The sequence below is a fragment of the Oncorhynchus mykiss genome, chromosome 1 (assembly GCF_057628025.1).
Source record: "Oncorhynchus mykiss isolate SJ-2025 chromosome 1, ASM5762802v1, whole genome shotgun sequence".
NCBI lineage: Eukaryota > Metazoa > Chordata > Actinopteri > Salmoniformes > Salmonidae > Oncorhynchus > Oncorhynchus mykiss.
The window spans coordinates 73,241,188-73,261,495 of record NC_143022.1 but is presented as its reverse complement, the minus strand read 5'-3'; the positions used below and the strand labels follow the sequence as shown (position 1 = coordinate 73,261,495).

The following is a 20,308-nucleotide window of genomic DNA, read 5'->3' as shown; positions in this document are numbered from 1 at the left end:
CCCAAAAAACGTGGTGGAAACTAAGCTGATCAATTTTTATAAACTCCTATACTGTATCTACTGGGTGAAATACCACAGTGTGCCATCCCAGCAGCAAGATGTGTGACCTGTTGTCACAAGAAAAGGGCAACCAGTGAAGAACAAACACCATTGTAAATACAACCCATATTTATGATTATTTATTTTCCCTTTTGTACTTTAACTACTCACACGTTGTTATAACATTGTACATAGCCATAATACGACATTTGAAATGTCTCTATTCCTCAGAAACTTTTCTGAGTGTAATGTTTTTTTAATTGTTTATTTCACTTTATATATATTTAGTTTATTATCTATTTCACTTGCTTTGGCAATGTAAACAAATGTGTATCATGCCAATAAAGCCCTTTGAATTACATTGAATTGAGAGAGAGGGGAAAGAGAGGCAGAAGAGTTGGGGTGGGGGAGGGGGAGGGATTGTGTGAAAGAGAAGGAGAAAGACGAGAGAAAATTAGAAAACAGAGGCAGGGACGGAGCGATACAGACAAGACCGACAGTGTTCCGAATCCTCATTGGTTTGAATGGTGTCAGCAATTTTTTAGCAAGTATTCTTTTGAACTTAACATGAATTGGGGTATTGAGAGTACTATATAGGTAGAGAACATTGAACAGAACAAGGCTACGTCAATAACTACGTTTTGACAAAAATACAGAGAGAACCCTCTAGTCCCAAGCTCTGGTACTGTGTGTGAGAGAGACCGAGGGAAATAAAGACAGAGAGAACCCTCTAGTCCCAAGCTCTGGTACTGTGTGTGAGAGAGACCGAGGGAAATAAAGACAGAGAGAACCCTCTAGTCCCAAGCTCTGGTACTGTGTGTGAGAGAGACCGAGGGAAATAAAGACAGAGAGAGGGAGAGGGAGAGAGGGAAAGAGAACGCAAGCGCAGTGGTGAGAGGGGGAGCAGAGTGGTAGAGCAGCGAGAGAGGGAGGGAGGGAGACACAGGCTGCTTAGCTGACTGAAGCAGAGCTGGGAGAAGAGGCACGCCTGGCCTGAAGGAGGGCTGCTCTTCTCTCATTACTAAGCCAAACACACACACACACTCACACTCACACACACACACACACACACACACACACACACACACACACACACACACACACACACACACACACACACGCACACGCACACGCACACGCACACACACACACACACACACACAGCCAGGGAGCCGGGATAGAATCCTAGGGAGACAGAGTGAGCGCCTGCCGACCTGCAACCATGGCCGACATGGGTGAGTAGAAAAACCCTTTCTGAAATCCTCCCTTACAGCGTGTGCATGCCAATGAGTGCGTTTAGCAATGGAGGCTTTGACAATATTTGGAGCCGGGTGGGGATGTACAGTACAGTAGTGATCGACACGGACGTAGCTCAGGCTAGACTCCAGGAGACAAGGAGTTTTCCTTTCCTGTCTTGTGTTCAAAGGTCATAGAAACATAGGCTGACATTACCAGCTCAGGTAAGCCCGTTGGGATAGACAAAGGTAGCAGGGGGCTGTTGCCGTAGAAACCCTGGAGACAGGGAGAGGAGTGGACAGAGAGCCTGTAGGGCTGGAAATGTCTAAATGGAAGCGCACACCTACTGGTTGAATCAACATTGTTTCCACGTCATTTCAATGAAATGATGTTGAACTATCGTGGAATAGACGTTGAATTGGTGTCTGTGCCCAGTGGGCTGTTGGTGGGATGTCAGTGGCAATAAGGACCAGGGGGAGGTTCCTATAGCGCTCGGTGGGACAGATTAACACTCTGCTGTAGGCAGCATTTCCCCTGTCTAGACACCCACACACATATACACACACACACACTGACTGACAAATGGAAACAGGGAAATGGGGGTCTGTATGATAATTGACACTGTGCATATAACCCTGATAGCACCCCACTGCAGACTCTATTTCCACACTGCTTACCAGGGATTAGCCAAAGTGATTTGTCTCTGTGCTGTGACTCTCTGTGCTGTGACTCTCTCTGTGCTGTGACGCTCTCTGTGCTGTGACTCTCTCTGTGCTGTGACGCTCTCTGTGCTGTGACGCTCTCTGTGCTGTGACGCTCTCTGTGCTGTGACTCTCTCTGTGCTGTGACGCTCTCTGTGCTGTGACGCTCTCTGTGCTGTGACTCTCTCTGTGCTGTGACTCTCTCTGTGGCGCTGCTCAGAAAGTGTGTTAACAGAACAGCACAGTGGACAGCTGATGGTCACACCCACACATTGACGAGGCTCTGCCTTTCTCTCTCTTTCTCAAGTTAAGGGTTCTAGGCTCTTTTTTTTGTTCACATGGCTTTATTTTCAGATCGGTTAAATTAAATTGGAAAGGGATTTACGGCCAAGACTATAGTTATCAATAACAGTCTTGGCTACAAAGTATTGTATGACAACTCTTTGATTAGTCTACAAGTAGACTATATGGGGAGACCAATGGAGAGCCTGAATGGCGAGACCGCCCCCATGCACACGTGCCACACGCACGCACACTGTGTCCCCTGTCACAACAACATCCTCAAGCAAGAAAGTGTGTGACATGACAAAACACTGTCGCACCAAGCGGTCAGGTATTTGCTAGCTGGAGGGGACAGAGGTATGTTAGAGAAATTATGTACACACACACCTTCTCCCCTTCTCTCCCTAGCCTCTGGCATGGGGGATACCAGTGCCAGCCATCCCTTGCAATCTCTGATGTAAAACGGCATGATGCGACTTGATCTCTCAGCCTGTGTATTCATATCTTCATGTGACTCTGGTCCTATACACTATGTGCCAATATGTATTGCAGAGGTGCATTGCAGCAACATTTATTTGCGATCACTGCAGTGTGTTTGGGGGAGTCACTTGAAATATCCAGAATTCACAGAAAAGCACCTTTATTGTAGCTTGTGTTGGGTTTGCATTTATTGACAGAAGGCAGGATGAGGAATGAGTGTACTTATTTCATACCAGTACTGACGTATATGCACATTGGCAAGCCACTTTGAGATTGGAATAGCCTGAAGGTTCATGAGGGGTTTCAGTGTAGATGTTTTTGTGTGGGTGTGTACAGTGTACAACATCAAAATGTACAGTACAGGCATGTATTGTTTCTACAGAAATATTATGTAGTACATGTAAGTAGTCTAGTTGTTCTGCAGGAGGATGTGACTAATATATACAATGTGTGTGCGTGCACGCGTGCATGTGTGTATGTGTTGCAGAATCTCTAACAGAGGCGTTGAGTGCCATCAGTGTGAGCACTGAGCTGGTAGAGCAGGAGTTGAAGCCTCATCTGGACACCCTGCTGGCTGTGCTACTGGAGAAGAGTGAGTTTGTACTCACACACCACTCTACACACACCACTCCACACACACACACACACATCACTCTACACACACACACCACTCTACACACACCACTCTACACACACACCACTCTACACACACCACTCTATACACATTACTCTACACACACACACCACTTTACACACACCACTCTATACACATTACTCTACACACCACTTTACACACACCACTCTACACACACACCCCTCTACACACACACCACTCTACACACACCACTCTACACACATTACTCTACACACCACTTTACACACACCACTCTACACACACACCCATCTACACACACATTACTCTACACACCACTTTACACACACCACTCTACACACACACCCCTCTACACACACACCACTCTACACACACACCACTCTACACACACCACTCTATACACATTACTCTACACACACACCACTCTACACACACACCACTCTATACACATTACTCTACACACACACCACTCTACACACACTACTCTACACACACACAAGTAGACACTGTCCTGTTCCCAGCAGTTAGCTTTTATGACATTGCTTTGGCCATGGCAAGCAAGGCCAGTGCATTTAGAAACAATATATCGTCTCCGCTTCAATTATCTCAGCATATTTATCATGTTGTTTAGGGATCTATCATTCCCCCCTTTTTTGATTTGCTGGGCTGAGGCACAAACGTCTCTTTTCTGATCATATTTTGGATGCCTGACGTAGTCTCGGCCCAAATCTTCAGTTATAAAAAGACTGAGTGTTACAGCAGCATTCAGAACACCCCTGCTGTTTCTCATCTGTATTCATTAAACATCCCAGTGCTGTGGAGAGGGGGAGGGGTGTCTTAAGAATGAAAGGAAGGAAGTGTGAGAGTGACAGGTCAGGTTATTCTCCAGCTCTCCCTCTTTCTGGTTCGGCAAATATCCAATTTATAAGAGGTTGCACTGTGCACAAGCAGCCACATTTGGTTCTCCTCAAAAAACGGGCAAGGGGACGTTACCATAGCAGCGCGGCCTAGTGCCTGACAACCTGAGCTGCCTCCTCGGCTGTTGTGACATTCTCTGAAAGGAGAAATGGTAACATTAAGTCTCCCTCTGTGTCTATTGCATCTTGCTGCTTTAATAATCACAATGAATGTCCCTCCCAAGCTCAACAGAGGAGGATTCTGTTTTAGTTTCTCTCTCCGGTCTTCTCCTGACATCACAGATGGGTTAGAGTCACTGTTAATCGGAAAGAGGAGAAGAGAGAGGAAGTCCAGACAACCGGTGCACTCGGTGATCCTGATCAATCTCATCAAAGTGAAGGGATGGATCAGCTTTAATATTGTGGAAAGATTGTTGCTATATATATCCATGTACAGTGCCTTGCAAAAGTATTCATCCCCTTTGTCGTTTTTCCTATTTTGTTGCATTACAACCTGTAATTTGAATTGAATTTGATTTGGATTTCATGTAATGGACATACACAAAATAGTCCAAATTGGTGAAGTTAAATTTAAAAAATGACTTGTTTCAAAAAATAAAAATAAATTCAAACGGAAAAGTGGTGCGTGCATATGTATTCACCCCCTTTGCTATGAAGCTTCTAAATAAGATCTGGTGCAACCAATTAAGTCACATAAGTAGTTAAATAAAGTCCACCTGTGTGCAATCTAAGTGTCACGTGATCTGTCACATGATCTCAGTATATATACACCTGTTCTGAAAGGCCCCAGAGTCTGCAACACCACTAAGCAAGGGGCACCACCAAGCAAGTGGCCCCATGAAGACCAAGGAGCTCTCCAAACAGGTCAGGTACAAAGTTGTGGAAAAGTACAGATCAGGGTTGGGTTATAAAAAATATCCCACGGTGCACCATTAAATCCATTATTAAAAAATTGAAAGAATATGTCACCACAACAAACCTGCCAAGAGAGGGCCGCCCACCAAAACTCACAGACCAGGCAAAGAGGGCATTAATCAGAGAGGCAACAAAGACACCAAGGATAACCCTGAAGGAGCTGCAAAGCTCCACAGCGGAGATTGGAGTATCTGTCCATAGGACCATTTTCAGCCGTACACTCCACAGAGCTGGGCTTTATGGAAGAGTGTCCAGAAAAAAAGCCATTGCTAAAAGAAAAAAATAAGCATATGTTTTTATTTATCACAATTTTCTTTAACCATTTAAGGTCTTTAATGCAGGTCCGAGAGACAAGTTCCTTACTTTTTCCCCCTTCTACTTGCCTCTTCCATTTTTGTGGTAATGCCACAATATTTGAATTTAAACACAATATTTGTTGTATTATTTGTTCTGTATTTTCAGGTGGATTAAACTGAAATTGCAACCAACTTTCTAAGGCTTGTTTAAAAAATAACTATATTTTGGAGATGATTTTGTTTTCGAACAGCCGAAAGTGAGCAGTTGTAATCTGAATAAAGGGAAAAAGGCCATTCCTGAACATGGGGTGAGGCATTCCTACCAATTCACTAGAGAACCATTTTGGATTTAAGTATAACTTTTGTGTGACTGATGTCTTTAGTGAGTGGTCTAATGCTTTAATATTTAATCATTTCCGCCCTCCGAATTCATATTTGGCCATATAAATAGGCCCTTTTAATTTTGTCTGGCTTGCCATTCCAAATAAAATGGAATATTTTTTGTTCATGTAATTTAAAAGCAGGTCACTAGGTGTAGGCAAAACCATAAGCAAATAGGGAAACTGTAATATGACTAAAGAGTTAATCAGGGTGACAGGTATTTTCCTTTCCATTTTAGCAAGATCTTATCTATTTTTGCTAACTTTCTATAAACATTTATTGGAGGGAGATCATTTCTTTCTTTTGGGATTTGTATAGTGAGTATGTCCACATCCCTGTCAGACCATTTTATTGGTAAACTACATGGTAGTGTAAAAGTATCATTTTTTGTGATCCAATAAATAATATTGTACACTTATCATAATTTGGTTTTAATCCAGAGAGTTTAGCAAAAGTATCTACAGTTGAAGTCGGAAGTTTACATAGTGTCTCTTTGCTTGACATAATAGGGAAATTTAAAAAATCAGCCAAGACCTCAGAAACAATTTGTAGACCTCCCAAGTCTGGTTCATCCTTGGGAGCAATTTCCAAACGCCTGAAGGTACCACGTTCATCTGTACAAACAATAGTACGCAAGTATTAACACCATGGGACCACGCAGCCTTCATTCCGCTCAGGAAGGAGACGCATTCTGTCTCCTAGAGATGAACGTAATTTGGTGCGAAAAGTGCAAATCAATCCCAGAACAACAGCAAAGGACCATGTGACTATGCTGGAGGAAACAGGTACAAAAGTATCTATATCCACAGTAAAACGAGTCCTATTTCGATATAACCTGAAAGGCTGCTCAACAAGGAAGAAGCCACTGCTCCAAAACCACCGTAAAAAAGCCAGACTACGGTTTGCAACTGGACATGGGGACAAAGATCGTACTTTTTGGAGTAATGTCCTCTGGTCTGATGAAACAAAAATAGAACTGTTTGTCCACAATGACCATCGTTATGTTTGGAGGAAAAAGTAGGAGGCATGCAAGCCAAAGAACACTATCCCAACCGTGAAGCACGGGGGTGGCAACATCATGTTGTGGGGGTGCTTTGCTGCAGGAGGGACTGGTGCACTTCACAAAATAGATGGCATCACGAGGAAAGAAAATTGTATGGATATATTGAAGCAAAATCTCAAGACATCAGTCAGGAAGTTAAAGCTTGGTCACAAATGGGTCTTCCAAATAGACAATGGGCCCAAGCATACTTCCAAAGTTGTGGAAAAATGGCTTAAGGACAACAAAGACAAGGTATTGGAGTGGCCATCACAAAGCCCTGACCTCAATCCTATAGAAAATGTGTGGGCAGACCAGAAAAAGCGTATGCGAGCAAGGAGGCCTACAAACCTGACTCAGTTACACCAGCTCTGTCAGGAGGAAACAATTTAAAGGAACTGCTACCAAATACTAATTGTGTGTATGTAAACTTCTGACCCACTGGGAATGTGATCAAAGAAATAAAAGCTGAAATAAATCATTCTCTCTGCTATTATTCTGAAATGTCACATTCTTAAAATTAAGTGGTGATCCTAACTGACCTAAAACAGGGAATTTTTACGAGGATTAAATGTCAGGAATTGTTAAAAACTTTGTTTAAATGTATTTGGCTAAGGTGTATGTAAACTTCTGACTTCAACAGTAGATCCTCTATGAGGCCGTGGAGGGATTCCAATTGTGGTTTTAAAATAAAACATGAATCATCATCGTACAACGACACCTTTGTTTTTAAGCCACGGATTTCTAATCCCTTAATATTTTTTGTTGGATCTAATTTTAACAGCTTACATTTCGATGGCAATAATAAATAGATATGCAGACAGTGGACAACCTTGTTTTACTCCTCTTGACAGTTTAAAACTTTCTAAGATGAAGCCATTATTTACTATTTTACACCTAGGGTTACTATATATACAGTAACTTTGATCCATTTTACAAGAGATTCTCAAAATTTGAAATATTCTAGGCATTTATATATAAACTCCAGTCATACTTTATCAAAAGCCTTTTCAAAATCAGCTATGAAAACTAGGCCTGGTGTCCCAGATATTTTATAGTATTCTATTGTTTCCAGTACTTCTCTTATATTATCTCCAATGTACTGTCCATGTTAAAAACCTGTCTGATTAGAATGAATAATATCTGTGCCAAGCATTTAGCTAGGATTTTTGCATCACAACACTGAAGTGTAAGAGGCCTCCAATTTTTTTAATGGACTGAATCTTTATATATACCAATTGGATCCTGTTTCAGTAATAATGAAATCAGACCTCCTTGTTGCATGTCCAATGATCTACCATTTATATAGGAGTGGTTAAAACATGCTAATAATGGTCCTCTGAGTATATATAAAAAAAGTTTGGTATACTTCCACTGGTATCCATCAAGCCCTGGAGTTTTCCCAGCCTTAAAGGCTTTAATTGCGTCAAGAAGTTCCTCCTCTGTAATTTGGCCTTCACTTGAGTCTTTCTGTACAGATGTTCATTTTACATTATAAATAGGGAAAAATACATACAATTAGCTTCGGTTAATGGAGATGGAGTAGACTGAAACAAAAACCTATTCTTAAACTACTTTACTTCCTCTTTCAAAATATAATTCAGTGAATAATGTGTGACTCCATCATTTCTAACAAGTTTCAATACATTTCTATATTGAAGATTGAAAAATTATTTGGTGCATTTCCCCCCATATTCCATCCAGTTTGCTTAATTTTTATAATATATTACACTGGATCTTTCTTGAATAAGTTCCTACATTTCTTCTTGTTTTTCCTCTAACTTATTCTATGCCTCTATGGTACAGCTTTTATTGCTATCTAACTGTACTGTTAGTCCTTCAATTTCCTTTGTTAATATGGACTCTTTTGATATAAATTGCTTTTGTTTTATAGATGAGTACTGAATTGCATGGCCTCTAAAGGCACATTTAAAAGTATCCCATACAATAAGGGGATCTGATCTATGTTATGTCAGAAAAAGTCAGTTATAAATTGTTCTGTCCTAGTTATAAACAAGTTATCATCCAGTAGGATTTGAGTACATTTCCAATATCCTCGCCCACGTGGAAATTCCTGTAAGAGTAATATATATGCCAATTATGTGATGATCCGACCGCATTCTGTCCCCTGTCAACACTTTTAAAACTTTTGGTGCCAGAGAGAATGACATAAGAAAGTAGTCAAGACGACTAGCTTGATTGAGCCTCCGCCATGTATATCTCACTAGGTCAGAGTATTTAAGCCTCCATATATACACTAATTCCAATATATCCATTACATTCATGATTTCCTCAAGGGCCTGACGGTGATAGTTTGTAGTGTGATTTCTTTTACGGTCCATAGAGGTATTCAAAACCGTATTAAAATCCCCCACCATAATAATAGAGTCTAGTGTTGGTTGTAGAGTTGATAAATTCTTATATATATTTTCAAAGAAGCTTCATTATTCGGACCGTATAAGTTAATAAGCCATATCTGTTAACTGTCCAATAACATATTTAAAATAATCCATCTACCTTGATGATCTGTTTGGACAATTTGCACATTTGGATAAAAATTCCTGTTAATTAATATCATCATCCTTTTGAATTTCTTTGCCCATGGGAGAAATATATTTCTCCCCCCCAGTCCTTTTTCCACAAAACTTCATCTAAAACTGTTGAATGGGATATTATATTCCTTCTCTTTTAGCCAGGTAAATACTGATCGTCTTTTCTTATTATCTGCTAAGCCATTACAATTATAACTGGCTATACCTATTTCACCACTTAACATAATGAAACACATGTTTTAATTCTATTTATCAAAATATATGTTTATAAACGTACTATTAAAAAGTAACATGATGATTGAGTGTCTATATAGCTGTACCATGATACTTGCATTGCTACTAAGTAAACCTCCAATTGGTCCTCACTATTCCACCCGCTAAAAGCCCTCCTCATCCCGAGTTGGGTTGTCATCCCAATGCCCGGCAGACCACCCCCGAACCCTCGGATCCCATAGCCACAGAGAGACCGGGAGCCATCCTTCGAAAAGAGCACACAGTGCCACCCACAGAACAGACGAAAGAGAAGAGACTTGGCACAGGAAATGGAATGACATCTAATGCTGGGACACTTTCATTTGCAAAAGTTGTGTCTGAATTAGTTTCTGGTTAACAATTAGCTGGTTTGTCTATAGGTCAATAAAGATCATTTATGTTACTATAAAACCATTTGTCATTTTCCGTCTTCAGTTATAGTCCATTCTATTGTATCTCCATGCCAAGGAGTAGTTGACATATAAGTATGTGTATGATCTGTCCCCAGAGAAGGGTGCTGCTGAGGAGATCGCCTCCAGTGGGATCCTTCCCATCTTAGCCCAGTCCCTCAGGGTGAAGAGTCCTCTCACCAACCAAGTGGCATTGGTGGTTGCAGAAATGGCCAGGGAAGGTGAGATGAGATGCCAGCCCACAAGACAGAGGAACAGGGGGCAAGAATACCAATCTGAGTTTAATGAAGAGAACCAAGCCCTTAATCACTACTACTCTGACTCACACTGGGTTTGAAAGACTCACTGATTAAAATAAAATAAGTTGATTTTATTGTCTGGCTGCAATCAAACTATTACCATTGATGGACAGTTTAGACAGAAAAGTGGTCTCTGTCCTACCTCACCTGCTCCTACTCATTACCTATCAACTAATATTCATGACCTCTACTAAGTACCCACTGGGCACAGACGTCAATTCAACTACTATTCCACATTGGTTCAATGTCATTTAATTGAAATGACATGGAAACAACGTTGATTCAACCAGTGTGTGCCCAGTGGGCACTTGAGGTTCAAAGTGCCCTTTCAAAATAAGTTATGCTAATGTGCTATTTTAATTAGCTTTATGTAGATGAAAACTATGCATAATATATGTTACTGATGTGCCCTCTGCTTCCTTCACTATCCTTTGTTCTTTAATCTATGCATTTTTCAATGCATAAAGCAGAACTTCTGCCACTGACTTATGTGCATTCTGTAAGAACCGCTCCCTGAACCAAAAATGAGGGGGTGGTTTGGTTGCTACTCATTGACAGCAGCAGGACTACTTTCTATTTGCATCTACCAAGATCCAGTCCTCCGTCTACAAACACAACAATGCCATAGGCTTACTGTGGGTACAAACAGAGATTGAGGAAATGCTGTCCCTGTGTTCCAGCGGCGGTGAGGGACCCGTGCATTGATGCGGGGCTGGTGACGGTTCTGGTGCCCCTGCTGAACAGTGCAGACGAGGAGCTGCTGCTCCACACTGGCAGAGCCATCGGACGCATCTGCTTCGACAACAGTGAGTGGGGACTGACTCTCGCAGGCCCTTCCCAGGGGGAATCAGGCTTTACCTGCAGTGATAGGATGAATCGGAACCAGAATCTGCCTACTAAATGAATATGTAATCTTGCTACGCAATGCTTGTCCTGATGGATTAGCTGGGTGTGCCTCCACCTCTCCAAGTCTATTTATCTCAGTCTCCATTACTCTCTACCTCCTCCTCTCCCTTCCCCTTTTATCCCTCTCCTCCTCCCTCTCTCAGCGGCCCAGCAGGATCAGCTGGTGCAGTGTGGGGTGATCCCCAGGCTGGTGGCCATCATGAGGGAGAACCTAGAGAACGACCCACTGGTCAACGTGTGTCTGCTGGCCCTCTGTAACCTGGCCGACATGGGTGAGGAACACCAGAGGAACTTTAGTATACTCTAGACAGGGTCACAGAGAGGACCCACTGGGCACACACTGCTTGAATCAATGTTGTTTCCACGATATTTCAATGACATTATGTTGAACCAACACAGAATAGACAGACGTTGAATTTACCTCTGTAGCCAGTGGGGAGGAAAGCCTGTTCGTTTTTGGTTACATTTCTGAACCAAAATGGTGTGCTTGTCTCATTTGTTTACTTGGAGACTGCGTATACTGAGTTGAACCAGTTATTGTGTTTCTCACATTCTTATCTGTGAATGAGAATTGTTTCTTAACTGACAGGCCTGGTTAGATAAAGGTGTCAATTAAAATATGTGGCCTCTGACCCCTGCAGACACGACGCGGGAGGCTCTGGTAGAGGTGGGCGTGGCAGAGGTGCTGACGGCCCAGCTAAAACTGGCTACTGACGCAGAGAGAAGACACATCATACTGGAGGTTCTGGGATCACTGGGAGAGAGTGGTACATCTGGGCAAGGGCCTAAAATGTGGTCATTCAAATGATGATAATTTATACAGACACGGATGAGATTAAATAGGCTGCAAGTGAGGTTTAAGCTTTTCACATAGAGGGTTGAATGAATGTGTGCTCAGACTAACACACTCCTCCTGTGCTGCTGTTGTCAGACGTTCTGAAGCTGCAGTTTGTGGAGTCGGGGGTTCCTGAGGCTCTGTCCGAGATGATTCGGGGGCTACAGGGTGGCTCTGACCCCCATGACCTCTGCAGCATCAAGATTGCCTCTAACCTCATCGTTTCCCTCCTGCTGGGAGGTAAGGAACGCAACCTGACCTGGAGGCACCAGAATCCCTCTATGGTTCTCCCCTTGAACCTACCTCCATAGTCCATGCCTCACTCACCCACACCCCTTCACTGTCTGTCAGCTCACATCACTCAAATTGATTGATGTTTGATTCCGAATGTAATCGAGCAAAGATACTCTCAGACTAAGAATCACATTTTATCCATAAAAATCAGCTCATGCGATGTGTTGATGATGATGATACGTGGTTTTCTTGTTTATTTCTTTTATCTGTTTTGATTTCTTTGCTAAATTAAATATGGATAATTGGTGACTGACTAGTTTGATGTGCTGCCTGTCCCTGTGTGCTGTGTTTGGTGCATTAGATGAGTCCATGCAGAAGTGTTTCGGCGAGGGCACGGGTGTGGTGTACCGGGATGTACTCTCTTGGCTGCAGTCCTCCAACACTCAGCTGCAACTGTCTGGAGCCCTGGCCATCGCCAACTTTGCCAGGAACGGTGAGATGACAAAATGCCTTCAGATTGACTTATCTGCATTGACTGCTTTAGTTTTGAGAATTGATTCTCCTCAGTCTCTGATGTTCTTAGCCCATGTCTATATTCATATTAAATTACCTTATAACCTCTCTTCACCTTTCTCTCTCTGTATCTTCTCTCTGCCTCTTCTCGTCAATTCCTGTATCCCCTCTCTCTCTCTCTCTCTCTCTCTCTCTCTCTCTCTCTCTCTCTCTCTCTCTCTCTCTCTCTCTCTCTCACCCTTCTCAGACAGTAACTGTGTGAAGATGTTGGAGTTAGGGGTGGTTCCTCATATCCTGACCCTACTGGAGCAGCATGTGGACGAAGGCGACGTGTCCGTCCAACATGCCGGACTGAGTGCGCTCAGAAACCTGGCGATCCCAGGTGCATAGTAGGATGGATAACCACAAACACACGCGCACGCACACACAGACACACACAGACACACACACACACAAACTGACCCCACTGAACCCACCACTGAATGACCAACTGGCAGCGGGAAATTAATGACTAATGTGTTTATCTTGTAAGCTGTTCTTACACTAAGGACTCTCAGCTCTGAGACCACTGTGACCCCTCTTCTCCCTGGTGTTTCAGCCAGTAATAAGGTGAGGATGCTGGAGGACGGGGTGACAGAGAGAATCAGGACCTTGCTGCGCTCTGACATGCCCCCAGTGCAGTTCAAACTGCTGGGCACCCTGCGCATGATGGTGGATGGACAAGGTTTGTGGGAAAGGTGTATGGTGAAGAAGAATGGGATGTGTGCTTAATGTAGAGGTCTGGGTTATACTGCATGTGACTAAACTAAAATCACATAGGTCAAATGCATTTATCTAGTGCAGAGTTAACTAAATGTGTGTTGGAGTCATTTTTATTTATGATAAACTAAGAAACAGGGCTGTTGTTCCTAATAACAATAGGATAGTTATTTCAGCCCCAGTAGATGCTGTAAAATGATTCTATGTCCAAAGGCACAGTTGGAATCACAGCCTATTTACACTGTATGTGGGATATAAAATCCACCACAGGCACTACTATGACCTGTCACAGTAAATTGCAGGGTACAGTGGGTCCCCTTGATTACTGTAGTCTACTGAGGTAATACACTCCTATAAAGGGAATCACCACTCTGAGTCTGCTTTCTCACTTCTAATCCTTTCATTGTTTATTTCCCCCATTTCTCTCTCTCTCTCTCTATCTTTCTCTCCCCTTCTCTCTGTCTCTATCTTTCTCTCCCTTTCTCTCTGTCTCTCTCCAACCCTTTTCAACCATCTTTCTCTCATCTCTAATCTCCTCCCTCACTCAATTTCTCACCCCCCACTCTCTATCTCTGACTCTCTCCCCCTCCACTCCCTCCGCTCGTCCTCTCTCAGAGGAGGCAGCTGCAGTGCTGGGTAAAGATGAGGTTTTGTTGGCGAGGATCATGGAGTGGTGTGAGGCACGGGACCATGCAGGGGTCAGGGGAGAGGCCAACCGCCTCCTGGCCGCCCTTATTAGACACAGCCGTGCCCCGGTGAGTCACTTGTGGGCATGCACACACACACACACACACACACACACACACACACACACACACACACACACACACACACACAGTACGAGGATTACATACTGAATGTGTGTAATCCTCATCTCTTCTAAAGACTGATTCTCTCCATTCCGACTCTTACAGGAAGTCATCAATGCTGTAACCAAAGCAGATGGGGTGCGACACCTCATCTCCATGGCAACCAGTGAACACTTGATCATGCAGAATGAAGCCCTGGTGGCCCTGGCGATTGCATCTGCCATTGACATCGGTGAGGGATTCTACTATCCTTTGAGAGCAAAGAGGGAAAGATCAATACATCTAAAGCTATCCTTTGGACTGACAGAACGTAGCTAGATACATGTTTACTGACAGAAACCAAAATAAATAGATTTGTAATAATATCTGTATATACTGTATTATGTCAGCATGTAATAACATATAATGTAATAATATCAGCTTATATTTCACAATGGTAATTACTGTAAGCTCTTTTTTAGGTTATACTAATTCCCCTGCATACCAATGTTCAATACCATAATGTACTTCCTGTAAATGAGAGACTCCTTGCGTGTGTGCTTGTGACATGTCCTTCTGTTTTCCAGCCTCCATGCAGGAATCGTTCCGAGAGGCAGAGCTCTTGCCCACACTGCAGAAGATGCTGGATGACCCAGTGGCGACTGTGGAGTTCAAGTTCAGTGCCCTAGGGCTTATCTGTAGCCTGGCCAACTCCAGTAGGTACCCCACGCATGCACGTGCATCCACACCCACACGCATGTTCTCTCGCTCCTTCTTTCTGCCTCTTACTCTCTCTCTTTGTCTTTCTCTCTATACTCCTCCCTCTTAGGCTCGATGAAGGAAGAAATGGAATCTCTTAACCTGAAGGAGACGCTCAACAAGCTCTCTGGTCACTCCAGCACCAACGTAGCCACACAGGCCGACACAGTGCTGGCCATGCTTTCTGAAACCAGCTAGACTGGCCTGACCGGACCACTGCCCTGGTCAATGTGACCACAGACTCTCAGCACCACGTGCCACCACAACCTCCCCTACTATCGTGACTACACCATTCTCTCCATGAAAAGAAGCAGATATTGAGTCTTCCAAAGCTAGGCCTCCATTCACCTGGTCTATGGAGAGCACAGCTGGACAGAGCTACATTAAGACTGACCAACCCAATATGACAGAGCGCTAACAAGGTGATAGCCTATGTTCTAAGCACAAGCTGAATGAGCCAACCCATGAAAACGCACACGAATCACAACAACCCCAGTTCAGTCCTCATGACCATCTGTAAAAATAGTGTTTCTGTGTGAAATAGCTCTTCTAATCAGTACTCCAATCAATTCAATGTATGTATGATTTCCGATAGCAACCAGTGTATATTATCAAAGGAAACGTTTGCGTATAGGGTTAATCATGGCTACTGTTTCATAGCACCTAATGCGCTTACCCTCAATGGAAAACACAAAACTAACGCCTGACACTGTTTATCCATGTGATGTTCTATCTATACTCTGTATTGACCAATGTCCATGGATGTAAATGTTCCTAGAATAGGACCTGTCTCTTCTCTGTGGATCTTGCATAGTGAGATCCCCTCTGTACTATCTACAGTTTACAGCTCAAGAAAAGCATTCAAAGCCAATATCTCTGATATTTTACCAAAGTACATTTTAATTAGTGCTAGTTATCTGAGAGCACAGGTGGGTGGGCACTGGGGATAATCATTACAGAGCTGTGAGAGTGTCAGGCACCTCCCCCACTGGTTGCCAGCTCCAAAATTCAGACTGAAAGGGATCAATATGTTATGTTGATGCTGGGCCAGCAAAGGGCTTGTGATGAAGGGAGCTTTAATGTTGCACTCAGAGCCCTGCTGATTCAACTCCTTTTAACACCAATTTGTTAAGGGGTCTTGAGCCCAACAGAGACTGACTGGCTATTTCAAAGGGATTAATAGAGCTAATAGCAACTGAAAAACAGCTCTCCATCTGTCTTTCCTTTTAGTACCTAATAGGCTACTCAATGGGAGCTGAGTTGGTAAATTAGCTTTTAATGTTGAATGAAATTATGAACGAGATTGGTGGGTTTTCTCACTATCTAATCGTGGCATGTGGTTGTTCAATGACAGACATGTATTTGTTTAAAATCTATAACTTTTTCATTTCAGAGAGACACATAATCATGTTTTTTTGCAAAATGCTAACAAATATGTAACAAATAACTACATTTTTAATAAAGAAATGTACAAATTATACTTTTGTGACATCAATTTTATTTAATTTTCTAAATAAGTTATTCAATACAGTAATATGAGATCTGTATGTAAAACATTTACATTTGACATTTTTGTCATTTAGCAAATGCTCTTATCCAGAGTGACTTACAGTAAGTGCATTCACCTTAAAATAGCTAGGAGAGACATCCACATATCACAGTCAAATATACAGGGCACGAACATTCCATTCCAGATAAACAATGGATATATAGCGTTTTGCAAATAAACACATTTTCATACACATCTAATATCTATTATATACAAATCTGAGAATAGTAATAGTTTACACACACATGAAGGTAAGCAATCATTTCTGATGCAAAAACACAAATGTGAAAAATGTGTGGATATAGCGTTATGGAAATAAACTCTAAAATGTGTGGATATAGCGTTATGGAAATAATCTCTAAAATGTGTGGATATAGCGTTATGGAAATAAACTCTAAAATGTGTGGATATAGCGTTATGGAAATAAACTCTAAAATGTGTGGATATAGCGTAATGGAAATAAACTCTAAAATGTGTGGATATAGCGTTATGGAAATACACTCTAAAATGTGTGGATATAGCGTAATGGAAATAAACTCTAAAATGTGTGGATATGGCGGTATGGAAATAAACTCTAAAATGTGTGGATATAGCGGTATGGAAATAAACTCCTCAATTGATCTTTGAAATAACTATGTTGGTGTTTTAATAAAAAAGGATGGCTTACAGAAACAACTGGCAATGGCCTGTAACTTATCTGTTCATTGAAGTATGTACTGTATGACTGAATGTGGGTGTGTTTCAGGTCTCTAAAATACTACATTGGACAGGTAAAGCAATTTATAGGAAGGCTACTGGTCATTTTCTTCCTCTAGTCCAATACTTTCAGTTCAGTATGGGTCTGCTGTCTGCGTGTCGTTTTTCCAAACACAATGGCTACCCTTCTCATTCTGCTAGTGTACCCGGGAACAATGTGATAAACACATTGTCTCAGACTCCCTAAGCCTTTTTCCCATGTGGGAGGAGAACATATTTTGCCTCATCCATATTCAGATAAACTAAAGTCTCAGCAGTTACAGGAGTGGTAATGTTTTAGTCAGGCGGTAAAAGCCCATACTGTGCTTTGCATCCATACCTACTGTGTGAAAGTCCAGGCTGGAGAAGCACAGGGAAACAATGTGCCACATTACGGAGAAGACAACCACTCTGACCACTAGGTGGCAACATTGTCTTTACACTACAGTCAATGCTTATTCAAAGCTCTTTATTGAAATGAGGCTCAGTATGTACACAATTACATGACTCAGTGTGTGGGTGTGTGTTTGTTTGTGTGTGTGTGTGTCTGTATGTGTCTGTTTACTGTGTGTGAGTACAAGCTTGCGCGTGTATCATTGGGTAGAGGCTGATTTTCAGAGATTGCACTGTAAAATGGTTGATCTCTGCACACTGCCAGCGAGTGGGATTCTGGGCCAGGAGCCCAGATGTGTGTGTGTGTGTGTGTGTCTGTAAGTGCATGTGCCTGCACATTCAACTGCCTGCTATTTCCTGAGCAATCTGTTAAGACAGATAAACATCAGTTGAACCAGGGAAAACCACAGCAAAACATGGGACTGCTATCAATGAAACCACCCCTTTAACAACTGGTGTTGGGAAAAAGATTGTGTGTGTGTGTGTGTGTGTGTGCGTGTGTGTGTGTGTGTGTGTGTGTGTGTGTGTGTGTGTGTGTGTGTGTGTGTGTGTGTGTGTGTGTGTGTGTGTGTGTGTGTGTGCGTGTTACTCACACCAGGCAGAGCACAGCTGAGTCCTGAGTGTGTCATTAACACTTCTGTACCCTGAACCAATTGGATAACCACCTCTATAATCACTATGGTTGTGTACCAGGTTGTATTTGTTGCAGTCGCACTGCACATCTCACATTGGAGTTACAACCTGGAATGTGCCTTTCATGTCAGTGGCTTCCATTGCTATTGCAGTATTTACATTTTGGGATAAACATTTAGGACCGCATAACCTACTAGTAATAGACATCTATAATAGTCACCCAGTCGCAAGATGGCACCAACAGAGATGGTCGCCTCGCTTCAGGTCCTTAGAAAACTATGCAGTTATTAGCTTTTTTTATGTATTATTTATTACATTGTTACCCCAGACAATCTCAAGGGTTATTACATAGAGCTGGGAGGAACTATTAGATATAAAAGCAATGTCAACTTACCATCATTACAACCAGGAAGGCACCTTTCCCGAAGCAAATCCTTTGTTCAAACCTCCACCCTGGACATGCGATCTTATCCCAGAGGCTGACCCAAAACAATGCGGACGTGGCAGGAGAGGCAGACGGAGCGGCCTACTGGTCAGACTCAGAAGGCGAGCTCACCATCCACCGCTTCCGAGCATATTACTCGCCAATGTCCAATCTCTAGATAACAAGGTGGACAAAATTAGGGCACGAGTTGCCTTCCAGAGAGACATCAGAGATTGTAACATTCTCTGTTTCACCGAAACAATGCTCACTCGGGATATGTTGTCAGAGTCGGTACAGCCACCCGGGTTCTTCACGCATCGCGCCGACCGAAACAAACATTTCTCTGGTAAGAAGAAGGGCGGGGTGTATGCCTTATGATTAACGACTCTTGGTATAATCACAACAACATACAGGAACTCAAGTCCTTTTGTTTACCCAACCCAGAATTCCTTACAATCAAATGCCGACCGCATTATCTTCCAAGAGAATTCTCTTCGATTATAGTCACAGCCGTGTGTATCCCCCCAAGCAGATCCCTCGTCGGCCCTGAAAGAACTTTGTTGGACTCTATGTAAACTGGAAACCACATATCATGAGGCTGCATTTATTGTAGCTGGGGATTTTAACAAAGCTAACCTAAGAACCATACTTCCTAAATTCTATCAGCGTATCAAATGCGCGACAAGAGCTGGTAACTTTCTGGATCATTGCTACTCAAACTTCCGCGACACATACAAAGCCCTCCCCTGCCCTGCCTTCGGCAAATGACACCATGACTCCATTTTGTTGCTCCCAGCCTATAGACAGAAACTAAAAGAGGAAACGCCCGTGCTCAGGTCAATACAGCACTGGTCTGACCAATCGGATTCAACGCTTCAAGATTGCTTTGATCACGTGGACTGGGATTTGTTCCAGATAGCCTCAGACAACAACATTGATGTATACGCTGACTCGGTGAGCGAGTTTATTAGCAAGTGCATCGGAGAAGTCAAACCTTCCCTAACCAGAAACCATGGATTGATGGCAGCATTCGCGTGAAACTGAAAGCACGAACCACCACTTTTAATCATGGCAAGTTTACCGGAAACACGACCAATACAAACAGGCAATCAAACAAGCAAATCATCAGTATAGAGACAAACTAGAGTCGTATGTGGAAGGGTCTACAGTCAATCACGGATTACAAAAAGAAAACCAGCCCCGTCGCGGACACTGACATCTTGCTCCCAGACAAATTCAACAACTAATTTGCTCACTTTGAGGAAAATACAGTGCCACTGACATGGCCCGCTACCAAAGCCTGTGGGCTCTCCTTCTCCGAGGCCAACGTGAGTGAAACATTTAAACGTGTTAATCCTCGCAAGGCTG

General features: G+C 42.7%; 1 protein-coding gene across 1 annotated transcript; it reads left to right on the top strand.

The window, feature by feature from the left end:
* The first annotated feature begins 778 nt into the window (after nucleotides 1–778).
* LOC110528401 (rap1 GTPase-GDP dissociation stimulator 1) lies at nucleotides 779–16,684 on the top strand. The gene is made up of 14 exons (XM_036984204.2): nucleotides 779–1,274; nucleotides 3,226–3,330; nucleotides 10,212–10,334; nucleotides 11,093–11,218; nucleotides 11,462–11,590; nucleotides 11,960–12,085; nucleotides 12,250–12,393; nucleotides 12,749–12,880; nucleotides 13,148–13,282; nucleotides 13,499–13,624; nucleotides 14,275–14,414; nucleotides 14,574–14,700; nucleotides 15,035–15,163; nucleotides 15,277–16,684. Exons 1-14 carry the CDS (start codon nucleotides 1,262–1,264, stop codon nucleotides 15,402–15,404), a joined length of 1,683 nt encoding a protein of 560 aa, XP_036840099.1. The 5' UTR covers nucleotides 779–1,261; the 3' UTR covers nucleotides 15,405–16,684.
* Nucleotides 16,685–20,308: the final 3,624 nt, after the last annotated feature.